Raw genomic sequence first — 24,607 nt, 5'->3', positions numbered from 1 at the left:
AGTTATATTAGAAAATGTATCTGTCATTACTCAATTAAATGTTATACCTACAAGGGAGAATCATTGTCCTTAATTATTTTGTGACCTGGATTGGGAACACCCAAAGATGGTCAGAGACAGAACTTTGGCAAGGTGAACAAACCACTTGAGACCCAAAGCGGTATAAGAAGATAGGAGGTGACTTGGACCAAATTACAAACTTTAATAAAAAATATTTCAAATTAAAATGTAATTATACCTTAGACTTTTCATCAACAGCTTTAGCGGCTGCCCTAAAATAAAAAAATAATAAAAAGAAATAAATGATTGCAGAAATACATCTTAGCTTGCACATCTATAGATTAGCTAGACTGTAAAATAACAGAATCTACTTCTAAACAGTGGATAAACACTAAGAACCCTTTCACACTGGAGCGTTTTTCAGACGCTACAGCGCTAAAAATAGCACCTCCATAGAGTTCTATCTCAGTGCAATAGTACAGGTCTTCCTTCATGACACCTGAGTCTCTTGAAAACAGCATACAATGAGAAGTGAGTATACTCAAAAAAAGCTGCAACAGATTGCCTGATGCTAAATCTCTATCAAAGGTCAGTGTTATAAATTGAGACATATAGAAAATTCCCTTTTACCTTTTGCCAGATTTCTGTGAATTCTCACTGAGTGTATGATCATCAAGTCCTTTAAGTGCATCTCCATTCTCCATTTGCTTTTGTACTTTAGAAATCTTTTGATCATCTTGCTTTGACCCAGACTGGAGAGAAGGTCTGACATTTTTCCTGGAGTGAAAGCAAAAATGGAGCTTGGTAAATCACTATGGAAATCTAAAGATGGTTGCAGCCAAATATATATCATTAAAGTAATTTGTGGCAAAGGATCAGAATGCTGATGTTGACCACAGAATCAGATTACTAGTGCAGCATTAAAACTGATATTTTGTAGAGATATCATCATTTTAACTAGCTTAAAAATACAATTACTAAACCAAGTACAAGAGTTGTGAGAAGCAGTGCTAAAAACAGTTAGGCCTCTTGCACGACACTCCTGTTTGAGCATCTACTTTTTCAGACTTTTTTTTGTATGTATTTGCATGTATTTATGCACATTTTGCGTATATGCATTTGCGCACCTTCAAGCGAATGTGCAAAAACGTGTTCTTGCGTTCTTGATCTGCACAATATGCAAATTAACATTTGTGAGTATTTATACACAAGGCGTAAATTACTGACCAAAATCAGATTTTTCCATTTTTGTATAACTGAAGAATGCACAGCTCTCGTTTACGTGCCTGTGTGCATAGGCACATTACAATTAATAAGCTGTATTTTAGCTCACAAAAAAATAAAAATAAAAAAAAAGAAGCTGTACTGAGCTTTTTCAAGCTGCAGTGTGCAAGTGACCTTATAAACAAATGGCGGTAAAGAGGAGGATATCTTATGGAAATATACGAAGCACTATAGAAGGCAGGACCCGCCACAGTCAGAATACACATATCAGCGGCTGCAGCCAATTGGCTGCAGCTGCTGATAGAGAAACATTGAGCCATGTAGCCCATCTTTCTTCAAGTGCCTCCTTATTGTGCATCTTGAAATAGCTACACTACATGTTTTCAGAGAGTATTTCACCTGAAGTTATTTGAGGGTTTTTCTTTACATCTCGATCAATTTTCCTGGCAGTTATGGCTGAAATTTTTAGTTGGTCTACCTGCCCGTGGTTTGGTTTCAACAGAAACCCTCATTTTCCACTTCTTGATTAGAGTTTCAAGGATGGTTACCTTTTAATAGCCATTCAAACCCCCTTGTGTCAACTTGTGTGCATGTTATCTGGCCAAACATTCCAGGGTATGTAAACAGGGTAATTTGCGTTGTTTCTGTTGTGATTATGATTTAAAAAGAGTAAACACAGTTGATTGATAATAAATGGCTTCAGCCAAACACTAACCATGAATGAAAGAAAAGTTTTTGTGTTATCATTCATATTCTCTGAAAAACGGCTAAAAAAAATCATAAACTCTGCCAGGGTATGTAAACTTATGAGCACAACTGTAAATACAGTGCTCAGCCAAACTATAAAAAAATCCAAGCAAAGCGAAGAAAAAAAATGATATACATAAATATACTGTATATACAGTGTTATGTGCTCAATACTATATACCCTTAGTTTATACATAAAACCACATTATATATGAAACATCAAACCAATACAAAAAGTCCCAAAAATGAGAAAGTCCCAAATTAGTTTCCTTATGCAAGAAAAGGTGCCTTAGGCTCGGTTCACACAGGGGACGACACGACGCGGCACGACTTGCCGCGCCGCAAAATGACAAGTCGCCCCCGTTCTGTACTACGGAACCGTTCTAAGAGGAGCGACTCGAGTCGCTCCGACTTAGAAAAAAGGTTCCTGTACTACTTTTGGGCGACTTGCATTGACTTCTATACAGAAGTCATTTGCAAGTCGCCGCTGAGGTCGCGGCAGGTCGCGGTGCGGCAAGTCGTGTCTCCCCCTGTGTGAACCGAGCCTAAGGCCGCGTACACACGGGCGGACTGTTCGCCCAACTTAGTTTGTCAAACAATCCGACAAACAGTCCGCTCAAAATTTGCTTGAGCGGACTTGACCACACACGATGAACGAACAGTCCGCTGAAAGCGTGCGCGATGACGTGAACGGCACGTACGACGGGACTCGAAAAACGACGTCCTATACACTGCAATGCAACCTTCGGCGTGTAAATCCTTTCTGAGCATGCGCGGAACTTAGTTTGATGAACAAGCCTACACACGAGCGGACTGTCCGCTCAAACCAAGTTTCAGCGGACTGTCTTACGGGAATTCCGAAAAACTTTGTTCGTCAGACTGTCCGCTGAAACTGTCCGCTGAAGCCCACACACGAGCGGACTGTCCGCTGAAACACTGTTCAGCGGACAAAGTTGGGCGAACAGTCCGCCCGTGTGTACGCGGCCTTAGTGTCCTGTGAGCTTTACAACCACTGCTGTACTTTCCCCTTTAAAGCAGTGTTCCGCCCAAAAAAATTAAAGCCAGCAGCTACACACACTGCAGCTTCTGCCTTTTAACAATAGGACACTTACCTGTCCTGGAGTCCCACGATGTCGGCACCACAACTCATGTTTCCATCAGCTGTCGGGTGCTGCCACCGCCACTTCGGGTAATGGAGCCCGGCAGTGTAGCCTTATGGCTTCATGCCGGGAAACCCACTGTGCATGTACGAGGCCTCGTTCCTCTCTCCTACTGGCCTGGCAAAAGGAAGAGGAGGAGGGTGCCCCGCGGTGATGTGGATACCTGTGGTATCCTGTCCCTCCCCCCCCCCCCCAAAAGGTGCCAATTGTGGCACCGGAGTGGGAGAGGAGACCAATGAGCGGAAGTTCCACTTTTGGGTGGAACTCCGCTTTAAGACTTCATTCACATGTGCAACCTCTACCTTCAAAAACCACTTTCCAGATATATAGACCCACTGGTACCGCACATCCTGATTTTCACAGCATGGAGATGGATTGAACTTTCACTACTTGAATTTTTATAATTTCTGGACTGAACAATTATTTATTCAGATATTTGCTGGGACACACAGACTTTTCAGTATATTTGAGTATTATACTTTGAGGATTTCACAGTTATGATTATTGCACAGCTTACTTTTAAATAAGTTGTTTATTGCACCTTATGAGATTTTTTGCACTTTAATACTTGTTGCACTTTTACCGTAAGGTTTGTACATTGCACATCTGAATTTGCTTATTTTGCACATATTTATATTTGATATTTGACGCACTTTTTATATATTTTTTATTAATAATTTACTCTTTAGTTAGGTAGCGCCACATAATATTTTTAACGTTAGATCAATGCATATTCATGCGTTAGAATGGCCCAGTCCACACCTAAATCCAATTGAGAATCTATGGCAAGACTTGAAATCTGCCGTTTACAGATGCTCTCCATCCAATTTGACAGAGCTTGAGCTATTTTGCAAAGAAGACTGGGCAAAAATTTCTCTCAAGATTTGCAAAGCTGGTGGAGACCTCCTCAAAAAGACTTGCAGCTGTAATTGCAGCGAAAGGTGATTCTACAATGTATTGACTCAGGGGGGCTGAATACAAATGCACGCCACACTTTTCAGATACTTATTTGTAAAAAATAAAAAATAAAATTGAAAACCATTTATCACTTTACAATTATGCGCCACTTTGTGTTGGTCTATCACATAAAATACCAATAAAATACATTTATGTTTTTGGCTGTAACACGACAAAATGTGGAAAATTTCAAGGGGTATGAATACTTTTTCAAGGTACTGTACATTCTCCTAATCGGCAAATACACACACACATACATATACACTGCAAGTTTTTGGATCAATCAAAAATATACGCGTAAAACACAATATATAACTGAAAACCCTGAAAAATCGGAAACCTCAAAAGGTCCTCCTACATATTCACTTACCCTTCATAAGAGCCGGATTCTGATGTAATTTTTGGCTGAATATGTGATTTTGCTTGCAGATCACACTCTGTGTCACAGCTTCTTTTTGATTTTTCCAGATCCAACTGTCTGTTTATATTAGTCTTTTCTCGCTCAACCTGCAAGAAGGCAAATTAAAGAAATGACGAATACTATTTGCAGTTCACTATACACATGCACCAACTAAAATGAATGCAAAGTGAAGTACACACACACACACACACAACATTGGGACAATGGAATTTAGCATTTATTTGGAATTAATGTGAATTATCAGAACACAATAAAGCCTGGTTAACAAGAGGAAAATGAATATAATTATGATTCACAATTACGGTAGATTACAGCTTCAAGAAGATGAGGCTAAGACAACGCAACTGAAGAACACACCACAGCAAAAGGACAGTGGAATGATGATGGACGTAAAGTAAAGATGACAACCAGTATATATCCACAGAGCAGGATCCTTTGATTTTTTTTTTTTTTTACAGGGCAACAGAGCTGAACATTATTATTTTTTTTAATGTTCAGAGAAAAGCATAGAAAAAAGGGCCCGAAGAATGCACACCTCTACCTCTTTTTGCAGTTGCGATCGCTCTCTTGTCAAATTCAGGAATTCCAACTGTAGCACTCCTACCTCATTCTTAAATTTTCTCATATCTTGTTCCATTTGCTTATCCTTATGCTTAGTAGGAGCATCATAAGGCCAGGGCTGCCGCAGATGTTCTTCCAGCTGATGAGGACTGTCTATCACCTTCTGATTGCAACCTTTAGATGGATGCACATCGCTTTCCTTCCTATTCACACATCCAACTTTATCTTTAGCTTGCAATGATGCACTTCCTAATTTTAAGTCTGGATTGAGACAACTCTTCCCAACATCTTTGGTTGATAATGCAGATATATGTCCTACATTTTTCTTTATAGGAAAGTTAGAAACTCCACATGTAAAAGGTTGCTGTTCTTTTTCTTGCAGATTTATGTGGTTTGAACCTTTCTCACCATGGTTAGGTGTAACCAAAAATCGTTCCTGCATTTTGCTTTTTGTGTCTTCACTCCAGTCAGTTGACTCGCTGTTTCCAAGACTCTTATCATCCTTATCAACACTAACCGGATACATTACAATACTGCCTGAAGTTTTAGCTCCTTGTCCAGGGCATTTTTCTGGATCCCGAGAACTAGGGCAGCTCTCCTCTTCTTGACTTTTACTAGTCTTGGAAGGACTTTTTTTCTTCATTTTAGAGAATTCCCCAAATTTCTGTTTTAGCTCTGCAGTAATGTCTTTAAAATGAGATTTTACATCTTTTTTTTCACTGTCAACCCACAGGTTTTCATATTTTTCCTCCCAAGGAAGTTCAGAGTCAGAAGACTCCTGTTTTTCATCAACGTTTTGCATGACAGGCATGTTTTCAAGTGGCTGTTGGGAAATCGCCTCCTGACTGATTGGCTCAGGATTCACTTTAAAGTTGGACGTCATTAATATATGCTCATTCTCCATTACATAAAGAGATACAAAACAATCAACAACAAAATGTTACACGCTGTATACATTTATGGAAACAAAATCACTACAAATTACATGAGATTTAAACATATCAGTTTTCAGTGACACCAGGCCACAGAGTCCGTGATAGAAAACAAGGTGACTGCAAATGCACAGAAAATATGATGGGGTTGATTTACGAAAGGCAAATCCCCTTTGCACTACAAGTGCCCTTGGAAGTGCAGTCGCTTTAGATCTGAGGGGAAGATCTGAAATGAGGGGAAGCGCTGCTGATTTTATCATCCAATCATGTACAAGCAAAAATGCTTTTTTTATTTTCCTTGCATGTCCTCCTCAGATCTACAGTGAGTGCACTTCAAAGTGCACTTGCAGTGCAAAGTGGATTTGCTTTTAGTAAATAAACCCCTATGTGTACCCTTTATAAAGACATGTTTTTGATGTTTGGTTAAATAAATGACAAATTACTGTGATGCCATAATACTAAAGAGCATCTTAACTGGATTAGCTACAGTTTTCCCACAAATGTATCTACTTTTATTTCTAGTTGCCATTTACAATCATTCTTAGTTGGAACGCCAACTAAACAGTTATTAGGTTTAAAAAATAAAATAAAAAAGAAGAAGAGATATAGACGATATTCAAGTCGGAGCAGTCGTGGGCCTTGAGAAAGATGGACTGTACTCCACTGAAACAATGAACAAGCAATAAACCACCTTGCTAGTTTGCAATACTTATGTCACATCCCTTGTGTGCTGTGAATTTGGATATCATATCTACATCATGGTATGTAAGAGCAAAGACCACCACCTGTATGTATATATGTGTGCAATTGGGAAATATTTCGGCTGACTTTTATTACAGCTGTCAGGATGTGGTTGTAAACCTCAGACATGAAATATGAACAAATGCATATAACTCTATAGTGCGTACTTGTCTCAATTAAAAACAATAAGTGTAATTTCTGTTTTCTGCTCCATTCCTCTGTGGTCAGCATTAATCACTTCTGACAAGTTTTCCTGACACCAAGAGAAAAATGACAGGGGAGGGATCGCCAGCTGATTGACAGCCTCAGTTCTGTTCCTGTGAGCTCTATGAAGGGGGTGTGTCTCTTCCCTCCAATGAGCTCCCCACCGCCACCACCAGAACACTCCGATCAGCGCTCTCTGCCATTGGCTGAGAGCACTGATCATGAAATCGGTCGGCTGCTTGCTTCTGTCAGACATACTGACATACACACAGCCCGAATGTTGGCTTTTTTTTTTTTTTTAACCGGCAAATGTCTCCCGACATTCGGCCACTGTGCACCCGGCTTGAGTGTTTTCAATGCTTCCCAAATGCCTGAAATTAACATTTGGACACATGTGGACAGGCCAAGGAGCCGCCTCAGCCTCAATGGTGAAGTTTTCTCTGGACTCCCCCCTCTTTCAGCTTCCAAAACCTGAAAATTTACTGTACAGGTTTGAGAACATTATGAAATGCAATGGAGTCTGATTTGATTGGTTCATAATGTATAATGTCAGATTCCTCCTGTAAGGCCTCTTGCACACTGCAGCTTCAATCAGTACAACCTTTTTTTTTTTTAATAAGCTAAAATACAGCCCATTAATTGTAATGTGTCTATGCACACAGGCGTAAACGAGCGCTGTGCATTCTTCAGTAAAATATATATATATATATATATATATATATATATATATAAATAAAAATAGAAAAATCTGCTTTTTTGGTCAGTAATTTACGCCTCATTTGCGCAAATGCCCATTTGCATATTGTGCAGAAGGAGAATGCAAGAATACATTTTCGCACATTTGTGCGAATGCATATACACAAAAATGCACATAAATACACAAAATACATACAAAAAACAAAAACAAAGTCTGAAAAAGTGCATTCTATGCATTGAGGTGGAAAACACCCTTAAATGCTGTAGCCCTCCCGAGACTCAGTTTTACTGACCTGTACCCCCTTCTATCTCATCCCGGGGATGAGCACACCAGCAAAAGCCGGTGTCTCAGGTCCTGATTGGATGGATTAATAGCAGTGCAGCCATGGACTCCTGCTGCTCTCAATCAAATCCAATGACCCAGGCGCCGGGGCCGATTTATACATTCGGGCTTCTATGGATGCCGAATGAATGACTCAGGAGAGCGCCCGCAAGGTAACCCCCCCGGGAGAGCACTTCTCCCAGGGGGTCATCCAACAAGGGGACGGCTGCAAGAGCCACCGAGGGACCTCAGAAGAGGATGTTCTCTGTGCAAAACGAGCTGCACAGTGGAGGTAACTATTACATGTTTATTATTTAAAAAAACAAAAACAAAGCTTTAGTGTCACTTTAGGATTTATGTACACTAGCAATTCCTAAACTTGAGTTTAGGAGCTTTTGGTGTTTTGTTTTCCAAAGCTCCTAAACTTAACTCCAAAAAAAGCCTATCCATGTACACATAGGTTTTTATCAGAATTTCGGAGCTGCAGCGTTTAGGTGAGGTTAAACCTCCCTCTCCTGAACGTGGAAGAATTTCCTTCAGGATAGGAATCTTTTGACCGCCAGCCATGGAGAAAATGCAAATCTCAGCAAAAACACGTTTTTGCAGGTTTCCCGTGGCCACGGTGTGCTAGTGTACGTGTAGCCCAACATGGATTAGAGTGTGTTTATTTTTTAATTTGTCTGGAGTGTTCACTAATATTTAATAGGGTGGCATAAGACAACTGGGTCATCTGTATGAACTGGGTGACCACTGTGACTTTATTATCAGATATCAGACGTAAAAATAACTCTTTTAATTGGGGCTTCAGCCTGCTAGACAGGCAACACTTCATAGCATAGGGGCAAGGTAAAGACATAGTCATCCGTTCTCCTAGGACACTAGCAAATCCTAGGACATACTAGGTAAAGGAGGGAGGGGTTACCTCGGACGGGCCTGCAGTTTTTTATTTGCCATTGTTCAGTTCTCCAGTAGACAGCAGTACAGTATTTAAATTCCTGTGCCCTCAATGAACATGAAATTAATAATAACAAGGAACCCAATAAGCTTTCACACGATAGGTCAAGGGGTGGTAAAAACAGGCAGTTGCTGTGTTTTTACTGCTCCTAGACTTCATACCTATAAGTGGGCATAGCAGTCGAAGGGGAATTTTACACATGCTGCAACTGTGATGGTTTTCTTAATGGCCACTGATTTTGTTAGATTGCACCACTTGTTAAACTCGCCACTGAAGTTAATGGGGCCACACTGCAACCAAGAGCCTAAGCTTGGCTTGTGGTGCAACATTTCACTGCAAAATCCCTATTTGGCTTAGAAAAAAACAGACAAAATAGAATGCATTCAGGAGGTGGCAGGAACGTCTCCCGAACTTCAGGAAGGTAGTGCTCTGCTGCCCTCTAAAAAGCGATGGATTTGTAATTTGCTGAGTGGCAGACTGACTGCACCAACTTGGTGTTTTCCAGGTCAGTTACCAGTACTTTTGAATATGTCCATAACAGTTTGTCTAATCCATAGCTAATCACACAAAAGGTTTTGGACTGGCACAAGCATATCAAAAAGAACCATCCATGGATAACCACAGACAGGTTAGCTTTTCTCCAGTGTTTGCCAACACGGCACATACACCATACTGTCAAAAGTATTGGGACACATGCCTTTACACATACATGAACTTTAATGGAATCGCAGTCTTCGTCTGTAGGGTTCAATATTGAGTTGGCCCACCCTTTGCAGCTATAACAGCTTCAACTCTTCTGGGAAGGCTGTCCACAAGATTTAGGAGTGCATATATAGAGAATGTTTAACCAGAAGCACATTTGTGAGGTCAGGCACTGATGTAGACGAGAAGGTCTGGCTCACAGTCTCCACTGTAATTGATCCCAAAAGTGTTCTATCGGGTTGAGGTCAGGACCCTGTCCAGGCCAGTCAAGTTCCTCCACCCCAAACTCGATCATACATGGCTTTATGGACCTTGCTTTGTGCACTGGTCCAAATCATTTGGTGAAGGGCGGATTATGGTGTGGGGTTGCTTTTCAGGGGTTGGGCTTGGCCCCTTAGTTCCAGTGAAGGGAACTCTTAAGGCATCAGCATACCAAGACATTTTGGACAATTTTGTGCTCCCAACTTTGTGGGAACAGTTTCGGAATGGCCCCTTCCTGTTCCAAAATGACTGCATACCCATACACAAAGCAAGGACCATAGAGACATGGATGAGCGAGTCTGGGGTAGAGGAACTTGAATGGCCTGCACAGAGTCCTGACCTCAACCCGATAGAACACCTTTGGGATCAATTACAGCAGAGACTGCGAGCCAGGCCTGACGTTACAAATGCACTTCTGGAAGAATGGTCAAAAATTCAAAAAGACACACTCCTAAACCTAATAATAATAAGAATGATGCTATAACTATAACTTACCTTTAGGGAATTATGATCCTTTATTACTGTTTTTCCATTCGGTAAACCTAAAAAAATAAAATAAAATCATGGTGTTTGTTAGGTTTCTGAAATTTTCTTTTTAAAATGAATATATTAAAATGGATTTACTAAGCTTTCAAGAACCAATCACTTACTTGCAAAGTTTCAAATTTAGTTTAACAAAAATACAGTATAAAATACAGTGTAATCGTATTCAATGTCTGTTTTTCTGTTACCCACCACCAAAATGATTTAATACTGCACAACATTAATGTGCGCGTAGTTTGGAAATAACACAAGAAAAAAAACAAAAAAAAAAAATGAATCTATATATCCTTGACAGAAAACACAGATGTTGAACACTACAAACAATCTTCTGAAATCTAGAATTCCCTTCAACTTGAAATTACAGAACATGTATTAATAATATAAAAAAAGAAAAACAACAGTTTAAAATGGATCTTAACAAGTTCAAAACATAATACAATTTTAGCTTTAAACCTCAAACAATTAATATGAATTGAAAAAAATAAACTTACCATGTTCCTTTTTCCGTAAATCTTGTGAAATGTCCTTGGACATGCTCTGTGCGTTGTCCTTTTTCAGATGCACATGCTCTTCAATGTCATTTTCTTGTACTGAACTTAATGCTGCAGACAGGGAAGCTGCTGTGCCTTTTGCTGAAGCACTGTCCAGGATGGTTTGTGGAGATGTACTTTCATTTAGCTTATGATGGGATTGAGCCACACTTCTCGGCATATGAGAAGAGAATTTAAGAGAATGGCTTGTAGAGTCCCAATCAGATGCATCTAAACAAAAACAGAATAGTAAAAATGTCTTCCAAAAGCTTCAAGAGTTACATTCAAATAGAATTTTATCTAAAAAGTGCCATTAGTAACAAAGCATTAAAGTTAAGATGCCTTGTGCTTCCTACAAATAACTATTTACATTTTTACATTAAAGCACATCCTCCTGCCTGAGTGAGCTAAGGGCAAATGGACTCCAGGAAGGAAATGCTACATGAATCATCAACATGAGTGCCCTTACTTAAAAGGGCCACAACCAGAAATGCTAAGGGGGTGTTTTTCAGTCATTTCTCAGCAAAATAAACCATTGAGACGTGGATGGATGGGTGTGTTTGCTTTGAATATTCAAAATGAATTAAATAGCATTATTGGTTTTTAGTTCTCAGATGCAGTGTAGTTCCACTTTAGGCCCCTTTCACACGTGTGCGATTTGTCCTGCGACTTGGGACTGCAAAGTCGCATGACAAGTCGTACCCCATGATTTCCCATGAGTACCGTTCTAATCTGTGTGACTTCAAAGTAGTCCTTGCACTAATTTGGTCCGACTTTGATGCCACTTGATGTCCAGAGACCTCAAGATTACACAGGCATTACTTCAAGATGAAGTTCAATGCTTCCGAGCATGCGCCAAATTGTTTCTGAGCATTTTTTGCATGTCCGAATTGCATACAGACAAACGCATTTTTGGATAGGAACTTTTTCCGACCAAAAAATAGAGAACCTGCCCTCAATCTTTTTCTGGTTGGAATTCAGCTAGCAAAAGTCGGATGGAGCATACAGACGGTCGGAATTTCTGACCAAAAGCTCACATCCGATTTTTGCTGGCAGAATTTCTGATCGTGTGCATGGGGCATAAAACTGTGAGCTTGGCTACCATTTTCAGAGCCTTCAAAACAATTCCAAAATACAGTGTAGGAAACTGTTTATGGAGCCATAGTATAGCGTCCTAGGCTTCAAGTAGCAGGCTTCACTAGATCCAAAAAGGTAAGGCTAATTTCTGAGTGAGAGGAGACCAGAAAAAACAAAAACAAAAAAAAAAACTCTGGGTTAATAATATTGTGTATCCAGTACTAGATTTACAGTATTGGGTAGAATTTTCCCACATGAGAAACATGTCAGATCTTTAGTACAGTATAGAGATGTAAATTTAGGCCCTTCCAGCTGGGTGAAAACATAGATGACACCTACCTGTAGCCAATTTTATACACACACACAAAATACAAGAACATTACCTTCAATATCATCTGCATCATCTAGGCCCAAATCTGCCATGAGATCTATGACATAAAAAAAAAAAAAAAAGTTAAATCTATCTATCATATATATATATATATATATATATATATATATATATATATATATATATATACATACACACACACACACACACACACACACACACACACACCTGGATGATTAATCAATGGTGTTAAAAAACAAATAAAAAAAATACCTGATTTGCTGTTTCTTTCATTTAATTTTGACACGGAGTTAGTAGAGGAACCATTATTCATTTGCAAATCTGTTTTCTGTGGCTTAATAAATGGAAAAACAATATTATTTGCATAATATGTTTTGAACATTTTATTAAAAGTATACAAAAGAAACAAACAGTACCTTGTTAGCTTCCCGAGCTATACTTTTTTCAGAAACTTCTAAAGAAAAGAAAATAAAGTGGAATTCAGTTCATCTAATCTGTACAGTCAGATTTCATGCAAAGAGTCATGCTCGGTGCCCACAGTAGTAGAATTTTTCAGAATATGCAGTGCCAGAGAATTAGTATAGCAGGAACACGGAGCCTGTTATTTCTGCCATGCATCCAAAGGATTGTCTTATTAAATTCATAATCGTACCGCTCTGTCTATAGAGCCAGTCCTCATCCTGCATCTTACAACTTCTTGAACGTTTAAGAAAACAAGGACGGTAATACATATCTAATGAGGGAACCAGAATTTAGAACTTACATATGCAGGTAAATAAACAAATGCAGGGGTAAAGCAAAACAATATTATAAAGAGCGACCAATCCAGAGAAACCAGATCAGCTTGTTGCCCTGCCGTAAAATCAAATAAATGCGTGAACTGTCATTTTCAGAATGAGAGGTCGTACGTGGTAGCCTTCATTGTCTTCTCATGCTTGCTCTACTGGAAGCATTCATAGCTGGTACATAAACTGTAACTGGAATAAAACTCAGAAATGTGGCTTGCTGCACAGGTAAATTAGATTTACTGCAATTCAGCTTTTCAATAAGACTGAAATCATAATCTACATGAAGATTGGCAACACATACCCTCATGGGATTCCTCTGAAATACACTGCATATGGACTGGAGCAGCAGGTGTAGGCATGTCACTGGTAGACTGCTTTCTAGGGCTGTCTGAGGCAGACTGAAAAAAGAATTTACAAAAAAGCTGTAAATAACCACATCAAGAATACAACACATGCATTTATTTTAACATCATTATTAAAGTGGTTGTAAACCCACAAAACACACCTGCACAGCATACTATCTCATTATGAAATACTCACCTTAGATTGAAGCCCCCGCAGCAGTCCCAGTACACAGCTTCGGCCGGCGACATCACTCCTGGAGTTACTTCTGGTTATCACGGGCCCCGGTGCTTTGACTGGCCAGAGCAGCGACGACAGAACACTAACTGAAGCCATGGCATGTGCCATGGCTTCAGTGCCCATGTGCCGATGATGTCGGCACATGCAGATACATGGGATATCTCCTAAACCGTGCAGGTTTAGGAGATATCCGGGGTAGCTACGGGTAAGCCTTATTATAGGCTTACCTGTAGTCAAAAGTGGATTTCTAAGTGTTTACAATCACTTTAAAGTAAAGTAAGAGTTCTCTAAAAATATTCCATAGTCATCCACTACTAAGTGCTTGTAACTCTATAAAAAAAAAATAATAATGGACCCTGTTCCTTTAAAGCATTTTATACAGTACAGTGCTTGTGCTGTGTAATTTGACCCTGTATATCACCTAAAATACCTGGCTGATCCTGCCCTCCCCCCCATGGACCATGCTTTATAATGGCTGTTGAACCACAACACCTTGGTTAGTTTACGTGCTTCCGTCATCCACTGTGCTCCTCTCTCTCCCGATTGCCATCCCCACCCCCCCACCCGCCTGTCAGCTCCGTCCACTCCCCTTCTGCTGGTAAAATAATAGAGTAATGTCCCTACAATCCACTCTGTTGGATAATAACATGTGTCCCATTGTATGTCCTTTATTTTAAAAAAAAGCGGGATTTCTACCTTGCATCAGAGCGCCTCAGTGGAAGTTCTCGGTCCCTCCTTCTGAGAGAGCCGAGTAGTCACATGAGCGCGGGAGACACTCTGATATAAAGGTAGAAATCTGCTTTCTTTTACATAAAGGACATACAGTGGGGCACATGTTGTCGAACAGGGTGGATTGCACAGACATGACAATTGGTATTAAAACCACTTTAAATGGCTGTTACCTACTTTAAAAAAAATATATTTTTTACTGCATTTTTCTCCTCTTCTTGTAACATCCTCCATAAGCTCTTGAAGCTCTATTTTTTTCCCCCCTTCACTTCCATTTGTTTTAAATGAGCAGCGTATGTTAGTTGCGGTTATGTGCACTACAATTCTCTTAATCCAAAGTCTATAGTCCCTAGTCAACCAGGAAAGGGAGCAAGAGAGGGTGGCTACATTCTTATTTACAGTGAGACCATGGAGAATGAATGAAGCCACCCTCTAATAGGAAGTTAGGTCAAAGCAGCAAAAAGAAAAAAAACATAAGAATTGTAGGAGGCGAAGAGCAATAGGAAAACATACCTAAATAGATAGAATGTTTTTATCTTTTTTAACCAAGAGTATCACTGTAAATCAGGATGAAACCTACCTCAGAATCCCAAGGTGATTCAACATCATCATCTTCCAGTCCAAGTTCTGACATTAGTACAACTACAGAAAGATTTAAAAAAATGCCAAAATGACGATCATCACAATACTATATGCATCAATCCTACACATTCTTGCCAATTAGAGCAAAACAAGGAATTTTGACTTAAATTCCATATCATAGAGCACAGTACAGGACTCAAGCTATATATTCATAGACTGGTACCTTCAGGTGACTGGACACTGGCAAAACTTTAAAGGGCATGCCCACTGGGCGAACATTTAAAACCCTACCCCATTTCATAAGACCTCAGTTTTTTTAGCAAGCAGTGGAGAGCAACAATAAGGCAAAACAGAACTGTGCTAACAGCCCCAACAATAACAAACGTAAATGGACCAACTCAGAGTGCTGCTGCAAGAACTTTGCAGCTGAAAGCTGCATCTGCAGAAGCTTGGAGGCCTGTCTGGTAGAACTTGGAGAAAGTGTGAACTAAAGACTAGGTGGTGGCCTTGCAAAGCTGGGTAACAGAGGCTACAGGAAACACCTGCAACAGACACGGCGTTAGACCAGTGACAACTTCACCAACTTGTGACAGATGGCTGGTCAACCTTACACCATGCTGTCACTGATACGCAACAATACCACTCTCAGCCTAGTCCAATTATTAAAAAGGTCAGCAGCTAAACTTTTTGTTTTTCAGTGGAACTCCGCTTTAAGAACAGATTTAAATAGAATTCTGCCAAGGTTTGATTCTGGAAGACAGGAGCAGTTTACATATCGGCATAGTGCACGTGGAATGAAAATCTTTTCAGGGTTAACCTAAGCATCATAGATTGCCCATTCTATTTGCGCATGAATGGGGAATGTATTTTTGACTTACCAAGTCTCTTAGTACCCCAGAGGGAATGGCGAGAATTGAGTGCCACAATATTGAGGCTTTTGCGCACAGCAGAAGTGAGCATATCTACATTGGCAAGCATATTTGGTGAAGCCATACCATCAAGTGCACGAGAGGCTGGGTGAGAAATCTTCTGCAACCTCCTCTAACACTGCCTCTGGGTCTTATTCATTCAGCTCACTGTCTGAGGGCCAGTTCACACTATAGCAGAGAAACCTGAAACTATGCTCTGAATGGTGGAATTTTATGGTCAAGTTTGAAAAGTTTAACACTGAACAAGTGAATGATTTTCAAACAATTCCCAGTTTCTTGAAAGTTTTCACATAGAATGAATACTATTCTGACAACCTGTAACAAGTTAGGCTACAGTATCAGTTCAGTACAGGGTAACCTTGTCTTACCTGTCCATGTCACTGTTCCCTAATCAGGGTCCAGGATTTGCCGGTTATGGTGGGCATGCCCCCAGAGTGGTCTACAGAGCCTGAGTTCCATAGTGATGGACCATGGCCCTGTATAGCAAGCACCCTGTGGCTAATTACACGTGTTGCATTAAGTGCCAAGGTGAGCGCCCAAGCAGGATCCAGTGCCAGAAGCAGAATTAAATGCCATCCCCACCTTGGGTATAACTCCCAAGGTTTACAAAGTTGCACCGATTTGGATAATAATAATATACATCCAACAGCTACATTAACAAAATAGTTCTCCCTTCCTGTTCTTCTATGGCCCCTTTCACACTGGGGCGGGAGGTGCGTTGCGGTAAAGCGACGCTATTTTTACCGTCGGATTTGCGGCGCTATTCGGCCGCTAGCGTTGTGGTTTTAACCCCCGCTAGCGGCCGAGAAAGGGTTAAAAACCACCGCAAAGCACCTCTGCAGAGGCGCTTTGCTGGCGGTATAGCCACGGTGCCCCATTGATTTCAATGGACAGGAGCGGTGAAGGAGCGGTATACACATCGCTCCTTCACCGCTCCAAAGATGCTGCCAACAGGACTTTTTTTTACCACTAGTGCACCGCTCCAATGTGAAAGCCCTCAGGGCTTTCACACTGGAAACTTAGCAGCGGCTGTATCAGGTCGGTTTGCAGGTGCTATTTTTAAAGCAATAGCGCCTGTAAAATGACCCATTGTGAAAGGGGTCTAAAGGTTTTATACTAGCCATTTCTGTCTTCTTCCAGCCTTGGCCAGTTGAGCCTATGTACCAAAAAATTCCCTGTAATCCAAATTAGCACTAGATTAGACTGCTCTGCTCTTTTACTTTAGATGTACATTTGGGACAGATAGGGAAAAAAAAAATAAGCAAAAATATATACAAACCTTTCCTTCCCACATCTCCACCGGCTTGTACCTTTGCTTGCCCAGCAGTATTTGCTGTGAATGAATGTTCAGAACTTTCACTGCCTTCATCATCATCATCATCATCTTCATCACTTGAAAAAGATTTTTCCTAAAAGAATAGCATGCAGGCCAAAATAAATATCTTAAAGAACAATTTTAGGAAATAAGTGAAAGCATTCAGTGAGGTACCAATGCTACTAGTAAGCAAAGCAATGGTTAAAAAGTCAGAAAATTTACTCAATTTACCTTGTTCCGTGTTCCCCTGCAGAATAAGCACAAACAGCTCCATAGAGGGTCATTCAGAGTGTACTTTCTGAAGCCTGTGGTGTGTAACGCTCTCTAACCAAATCACTATCAAATGTCAAAATCAGATTTGAATATGGAGGCAACTAGAAACTTTAGTGCTGGCATTTTTTGCGATATTATTCTTTCACTGAATAAAAGTCAACAAAGAGGGTGTTCCACAATCACCAGCAGGTGTATTCCAGGATCTCCAGATAATAGACAAGGGAGTGAAGGATGTGCTATACTACAGGCATGCCTGAATGAAAAAATACTCGGCAGTAGGCTGTACTCTCTGTATGCATCCCAAAAGTTTATTTGGACTGGAGTGCATTTTTAATTATATTACATTACAATCTACATTATATAGAAGGCAAAATAAGCAAAGGCTAATACAAGTCTGGTTAAAAAAAAAATGCTCCCCCACTCCTACCTATGCTACATACGTCTTTAAAAAAAGATCAGTGTAAATAGTTTTTAATCAGCTTTGGTGCAGTCACTTGATTGAAAAGCGGTGGCTTCTCTGTGTAAGTGAGGGCTCGTCAACCGGGCTGAATTCCCAGATCATGGCATCAACCTTTGCAATTCCCTTGCATCTCTGTTGTCGGTACTCTATCCCATTCACTGACACAGGGGAGCCACAAATTCTTGACACAGGGGAGCCCGCAAAAATTCTTGACACTTTAGAGTGTCACTATACCCACATCATATAAATCTGTATTACATACTCACTCAGTCACCATGGGATTCAGTTTCTGTATTCTGCAAAAAACCTAGTTGATCCTGCTGCTCTCTATTTCCACCTTCTGTCCATGTCCCTAATTCACCTAGGGATTTTGCAACTTTGGTGGCAACTATGCACATGCTCAGTTTTCAGTGAGTTTCTATGCTGGGCATTTCCTCCCTATTACATCTGAGCAGCCAATGGGACTATAGAATTACACATGTGGGCATATACACATTGGTAAATGACAGCCCACTCCCTCCCTCCTCGTCCATGCCCACTAACCAGCTAAACACAAATTGGACAGGATATTACATGTAGATTAATGGGGGCTTCACCTCACTCTTATTCTAAGACACAGGCTAGAGGGTCATGACACAGGCTGTTACTGGCAGAAATCAGCTCACACCAGGATATTTCCACAAAATAACAAATATTTGATTTCAAATATATATCTATATGACAATTTAAAATGGTTTATTATTACTTATTTTTACTCAGTATTCCAAAGGCTGATTTTTTGACCAGCAGCAGAGGACTTGAAGCTCCTCCTGCTTATGGTTTCCTGCAGACAGGCTGGGAAAAAGCTGGGTCATGAGACAGCTGTATATCAATTAGGAAAAAAGGTACTTGGATTGTTTTTTTGTTTTTTTTATATAAATAATTACAGTGTCATCATCCATATACAGAAATAGTGTTTAATGCGTTGTCTGGATGCAGCAAGACTTCAATCATATTTCCTTTAACCAACTATATTATGCAAGTTTGCACTCCTATATTAACACAATAAAAAAAAAAAAATAAGGAATGATGCACTTGGAAGAGAAAAAAATTCAGCCCCTAAATCAACAATGGGCCCACCCTCATCTGCATATGTAGAACAACATAGAGACATTCTATCTTCAATCTTACACTTCTCTTGTAGGTGAACAGATTCCTGAGGATACCCTAAAGGCATGACCCAACAAACTTTTGAAAAGAGAAAAATGTTTAGTGCCAGGGGGGCAGTATTCAGCATAACTGAGAATGTAGCATTCTGACTGAATCAAGACAAATCTTAAAACAGCTGCTGTGCAAAAGCTAATCCATGGTCAAAAAGGTACAATATCTTGGGCCTTGAGCCATATTGACCATTGTACAATACAATTACGGGTACAATCACCGCTATCAGAATCCACAATGCATCACATTACTGGCTCTACTAATTAGCTGATGGCCATGCATGGTGCCTCTCTAGTACATGGTATACCACTGAAACAGGCTGTGGTAGGATAAAGCCCCGTACACACTATCAGATTGTCTGCTGAGATTTTCCTTCAGATTTACCAAAACCATGTAGTAGAAGGGCCTGCCTGATTGCAAACACACATTGAAACTCCTAAGGTTTGACCTCATATTATATGGTTTTGGTAAATGTGAAGGAAAAACTCAGCAGACAATCTGATAGTGTGTACGGGGCTTAAGGAACATCATCACTAGACTGTTGATAAATGCAAAAACATTATTTGGTTCAATTAATGCAATATACATGAAGAACCAATGTCTAGGTGATGGATACTACAGTACCCTTGGGGAGACACTCATGTAATAAGGGATGATGTAATAGTAATATAAATAAACTAATACAAAATTTGATTTGTAATCTTTACGTTCTATTTTAAAAGACCATGTCCAAATGTGCACTATAGGTTATATGGGAGGAAGGAAGAAAATACACAAACACAAAAACACATATATAAATTCAACAAACAAAAGGAGATTTCACAAAATAGGCACATGAAACGCAAAAAAAAAAAAAAAAAAAAGGAAGGGGTTGCACTCTCTAATATCTAAAAAACACACAAAGAATCACAAAACCTCTCAACTCTAAGCACACAGGGCTATTTACTCACATGATCTTGGAATTTACTAGTATGAGTCCTTTGCAAGCATGTTACATCGCTCCCTTTAAAATCTGAATCTATCTCAGTATTTAATTCTAGTTGTTGACAACTCTGAAATCTTTGACATTCCTTTATTATGTGCAAGTCATTCTTATTGCTTTGATCATTGTTATTTTGCCCTCCTATTTTATTGGTATCTTCAATGTCTTGGTCTTTTAGAATGGAAGCTTTTATGCAGGTTGTTAATAAGCCCTGATCATGTTCAGTAGAAGTTCTATTTTCATCTGAATTTTCAGGTAGCCCATATATAAGAGATACTGGTACATCATTATCGTCTGGGACGTCTTCAGCATTTTGCTCAACCTGAGAGGTATCCCGATATCCATCACAACAAGAAGCACCTACACTTTCATGCCTAGCAGACCCAGTAATTTCACTGGTTTGTCTATGATCACCTTCATCAGGATCTAGACTTCCTACAACTTCATTTCCATGGTTATGTTCACCATCTTTAAAACTATCATCAACATCACCATCATTTTTTATTTCAGGACATGGTTCTTCATCTTCATCATTGTCACAACTACCCTCATCCTCCTCTTTGCATTGTTCTTCCTCCTCATCCTCTTCACATTGTTCTTCCTCATCAACTTCACGTTGTTCTTCCTCCTCATCCTCTTCACATTGTTCTTCCTCATCAGCTACAGCTTCAGACTCTTCTTGATCTTCCTCACTTTCACATTCTTCTTCCTCTTCCCCATCATATAAAGCTTCAGATTCTTCGCCATCTTCCTCACACTGGTCATTACCCTCTTCACATTCTTCATTATTTTCTTCCTCCACCTTATCTTTCTCTTGACAAACGTTTTTCTCAGACTTTTGATTAGCACAGGCTTGTGATTTTGTCTCATCTTGATAAGTCAACAATCCATTATGAAGCCAAATAAAGCAGGAGAAAATAGAACAAGTTAATGAAACAAATAATTGTGAACATTTACCTTAATAATGCTGTGGAGGGAAGCAGAAGCCAGCTGGGGAGGTTTTGTAAAGGAGCCAGGTGAGAAAATCAAAGGTTGAGGAAAGGAAGGGATTTCGGGAACAGGCTTAGGAGGGGATGCAATGTTTGCATCATCATCTTCACTATCATGAAAAGAGTCTTCATCACTATCTGATTTACTCTGTAGGGCAAAGCTTTCATTAACTACAGCAAAAGAAACAAGCACAAATCAGTTAAGAATCCCATAGATGCAAACAAGCACGACAACTTGCACAGTTTACTAAAATGGTTTCACCACTAACCTTTTTTTTTGGAGCTCAGTAGCTGTGTTAAATTTGGCTTAGATGTTTTCTATAAAAGAACCATAAATACATGGCATTAGTTTGAAGACAAGTTCAATGATTTACATTATAGGAGACAAATTAAGAAGCACAGTATTTTTCCATCAGTGCATATCTATTCATGTTCTGCATTGTACCATTTTTGCTGAGCTATAAAACAGAGGCCCTGCTTTGCAACCCAATGCAGCAAGTGCTCTACTGTACCAAACACCCCATCTGTCAATCTCATTACCTATACTAAACTACACCACTATTTGTTTTTTCCATACTGTTTGTTTAGTAGAAGCACAATCCTTATAAGTCACTGATATCTATACTGCTACCTTCAACAATGTATCTAAAAATATGCAAGACATCCTGTAATTCCCCTCTGCATTCACTCTTCCTTGTCACTAATATAAACAGCAATGGAGGTGAAGGCGATGCTTTTGTAATACATTTACTGCTTATTAACTGAGGGAATGTGAATGAGTGTCAGCAGTGGCTTTGCTGTGTATGCACTAAATTGGTGGTTGGATAGTGTTATTCTATTTACAAAACTAGAGCACATCTGTGAGCCACATTGAAGACAGGAAGTGCCTGCAGTTGTGGACCCCGGCATCTATGTTGTTGGAACCTTTGCCATATTTGGAGAAAGTATTCTATTTAGATGTGGCAGGAGCCCTATAAAAGGGACTGTCTAAGAGCCGGTTCACACAGGGGCAACACGACTTCCAGCACGACTTTGGGAGGCAACTTGGACATGACTTGAGTATGAATCACAGCGCAACTTCAACACGACTTGGGGAGACCTACAACACGACAAAACGGTGTGGGGTCCCCCCAAAATCCATACCAGACCCTTATCCGAGCACACAGCCCAGCCGGTCAGGAAAGGGGGTGGGGACACGCGAGCGCCCCCCCAAACCGTACCAGGTCGCATGCCCTCAACATGGGGGGTGGGTGCTTTGGGGAAGGGGGCCTTGTCCCCATGTTGATGAGGACAAGGGCCTCTTCCCGACAACCCTGGCTGTTGGTTGTCGAGGTCTGCGGGCGGGAGGCTTATTGCAATCCGGGAGCCCCCTTTAATAAGGGGGCCCCCAGATCCCGGCCCCCCCACCCTATGTGAAGGAATATGGGGTACATCGTACCCCTACCCATTCACCGGAGGGAAAAAAAGTGTTAATAAACACACTACACAGGTTTTTAAAGTAATTTATTGGGCAGCTACAGGGGTCTTCTTCTGACTTCGGAGGTCTCTTCCGACTTCTCTGCTCTCTTCGGACTCTTCTCCCAGTGTCTGGCCTCTTCTCCCGCTCTCCGGTTCTTCTATCGGCTCCTCCACTATCTTCTTCCAGCCCTATTGCTAGCACTGGCCCGATCTTCTGCGTCTTCCCTCTTCTCTTCCTGCGATGTTGACACGACGCTCTCTCCCGCTGTAATACCGTGTGAGCGGTGTGCAGCAACTTATATAGGCATGGTCACCCGGTGATGTCACACGGTGACCCCGACCCTTATGATGTCACAGTCCCAGCATGCCCCGCTCACACGGCATTACAGCGGGAGAGAGCGTCATGTCAACATCGCAGGAAGAGAAGAGGGAAGAAGATGACACAGAAGATTGGGCCAATGCTAGCAAAAGGGCTGGAAGAAGATAGCGGAGGAGCTGACAGAAGAACCGGAGAGTGGGAGAAAAGGCCGGACACCGGGAGAAGAGGCCGAAGAGAGCAGAGAAGTCAAAAGACCCCCGGAGCTGCCCAATAAATTACTTTAAAAACCTGTGTAGTTTGTTTTTTTATTGACATTTCTTTCCTTTGGTGAATGGGTAGGGGTACGATGTACCCCATTACTCATTCACATAGGGTGGGGGCCCCCTTATTAAAGGGGGGTCCCGAATTACAATAAGCCCCCTGCCCGCAGACCCCGACAACCAATGGCCAGGGTTGTCGGGAAGAGGCCTTTGTCCTCATCAACATGGGCACAAGGGGCTTTGGGGTGGGGGGTACACAGGGCACCCCCCTTCCCCAAAGCACCCACCTCATCATGTTGAGAGGATGTGGCCTGGTATGGTTCAGGAGGGGGCGCTCGCTCGTTTTTATTATTAGAGAGGCGACATTGTCGCTTCAATACAGATGGAGATCCGACTTGGAGGCACCTTCCATTGAAATCAATGGGTACAAGTCGCCTAGAAGTCGGTTTGAAGTCGGAGCGACTGCTGTAGTGTACATTAAGACGGCTCCATTCACTACCATTGATTTTCTTGACAGCGCGACTTGGGGCGACCTGAAATCGGATTCCGGGTTGTCCCTGTGTGAACCGGCTCTTACACCGATTCCTGCTAAACTGGATAACATTTGGAGCCATAAATGGACTTGCAAGCACCTCCTGGCTTGACAAAGGCAGATTTAAAAATAAACTGAGCAATCTTCCGCCATACTAATGTGCCACAAATTATACAGGGGGAATGGGTGTCCCTTGCTTTTCCAAATACTACCAGGTGGCCCAGATTGCCCTATATCACGACACTGCAGAGGTTCCGCTGTGGGTGAGCCTTGAAGCTATAGGCCTCGACCCTCTATTGGTAGATAATTTGCTTTGGTTACAACACCCAGAACGTAAGTCCTTACATAATCCGGTGACAGCACACTTCCTGCAGCTATGGGATAGGCTCAAAGGCCTTTTTAAACTACACTCCCCACACTACCCCTTACTATCCTTCCTAGGCCACCCGCTGTTCTTCCCGGCTCACATTGACCCAGACGCTTTCACAATTTGGAAGCATCTCAGTTTAACTAGGCTAATCACTCTGGTCACTTCCTCTTCCCTGAAAACCTTTTCGATCTTGTAGGAGTAATTCCAAATCCCAAACGGGGAAATCCTCCATTACCTACAAATATCCCATTTTTTTTCTCCTTACCTGTGTGCCTCTACATCACCAGCTAATATGACGCTGTGCAAAGGCATCTGCCACTCTGATCCCCATGCTCCAGGTATCATTTCCAAGTTGTACACCCACCTCACGACTACATATTCCCACTTCCTCTCTTATACTGCCCGTTGGACCAATGACCTGAACATCTCTCTAGAACAGGAAGATTGGGATCAC

The 24,607-nt window shown here is 41.0% G+C and overlaps 1 protein-coding gene across 8 annotated transcripts in view; it reads right to left on the bottom strand.

Annotated features, from left to right (window-relative positions):
• The window catches only part of ANKRD26 (ankyrin repeat domain containing 26), a 114,323-nt gene that overhangs the window by 51,794 nt on the left and 37,922 nt on the right, over nucleotides 1-24,607 (bottom strand). For 4 of the 8 annotated variants that reach the window (XM_077470039.1, XM_077470040.1, XM_077470042.1 and 1 more), the window contains 15 exons: nucleotides 21,484-21,532; nucleotides 21,183-21,385; nucleotides 17,275-17,404; nucleotides 15,065-15,126; nucleotides 13,475-13,571; nucleotides 13,038-13,118; nucleotides 12,802-12,839; nucleotides 12,638-12,719; nucleotides 12,417-12,461; nucleotides 10,918-11,187; nucleotides 10,379-10,425; nucleotides 5,045-5,968; nucleotides 4,459-4,595; nucleotides 631-777; nucleotides 239-272 (listed from right to left, as the gene is read on the bottom strand). In XM_077470039.1, coding sequence (XP_077326165.1) covers nucleotides 239-272; nucleotides 631-777; nucleotides 4,459-4,595; nucleotides 5,045-5,968; nucleotides 10,379-10,425; nucleotides 10,918-11,187; nucleotides 12,417-12,461; nucleotides 12,638-12,719; nucleotides 12,802-12,839; nucleotides 13,038-13,118; nucleotides 13,475-13,571; nucleotides 15,065-15,126; nucleotides 17,275-17,404; nucleotides 21,183-21,385; nucleotides 21,484-21,532 — 2,346 coding nt within the window. The remainder of the gene's footprint in view (nucleotides 1-238; nucleotides 273-630; nucleotides 778-4,458; nucleotides 4,596-5,044; nucleotides 5,969-10,378; nucleotides 10,426-10,917; nucleotides 11,188-12,416; nucleotides 12,462-12,637; nucleotides 12,720-12,801; nucleotides 12,840-13,037; nucleotides 13,119-13,474; nucleotides 13,572-15,064; nucleotides 15,127-17,274; nucleotides 17,405-21,182; nucleotides 21,386-21,483; nucleotides 21,533-24,607) is intronic. The other 4 variants (XM_077470041.1, XM_077470043.1, XM_077470045.1 and 1 more) reach the window with 4 other exon arrangements.

This window comes from Lithobates pipiens, unplaced genomic scaffold (genome assembly GCF_037356315.1).
Source record: "Lithobates pipiens isolate NorthernLeopardFrog02 unplaced genomic scaffold, aLitPip1_a1.2 Scaffold_8, whole genome shotgun sequence".
NCBI classification, from domain to species: Eukaryota; Metazoa; Chordata; class Amphibia; order Anura; family Ranidae; genus Lithobates; species Lithobates pipiens.
The sequence above is the reverse complement of the archived record's forward strand: the minus strand, read 5'-3'. Positions and strand labels throughout refer to the sequence as shown.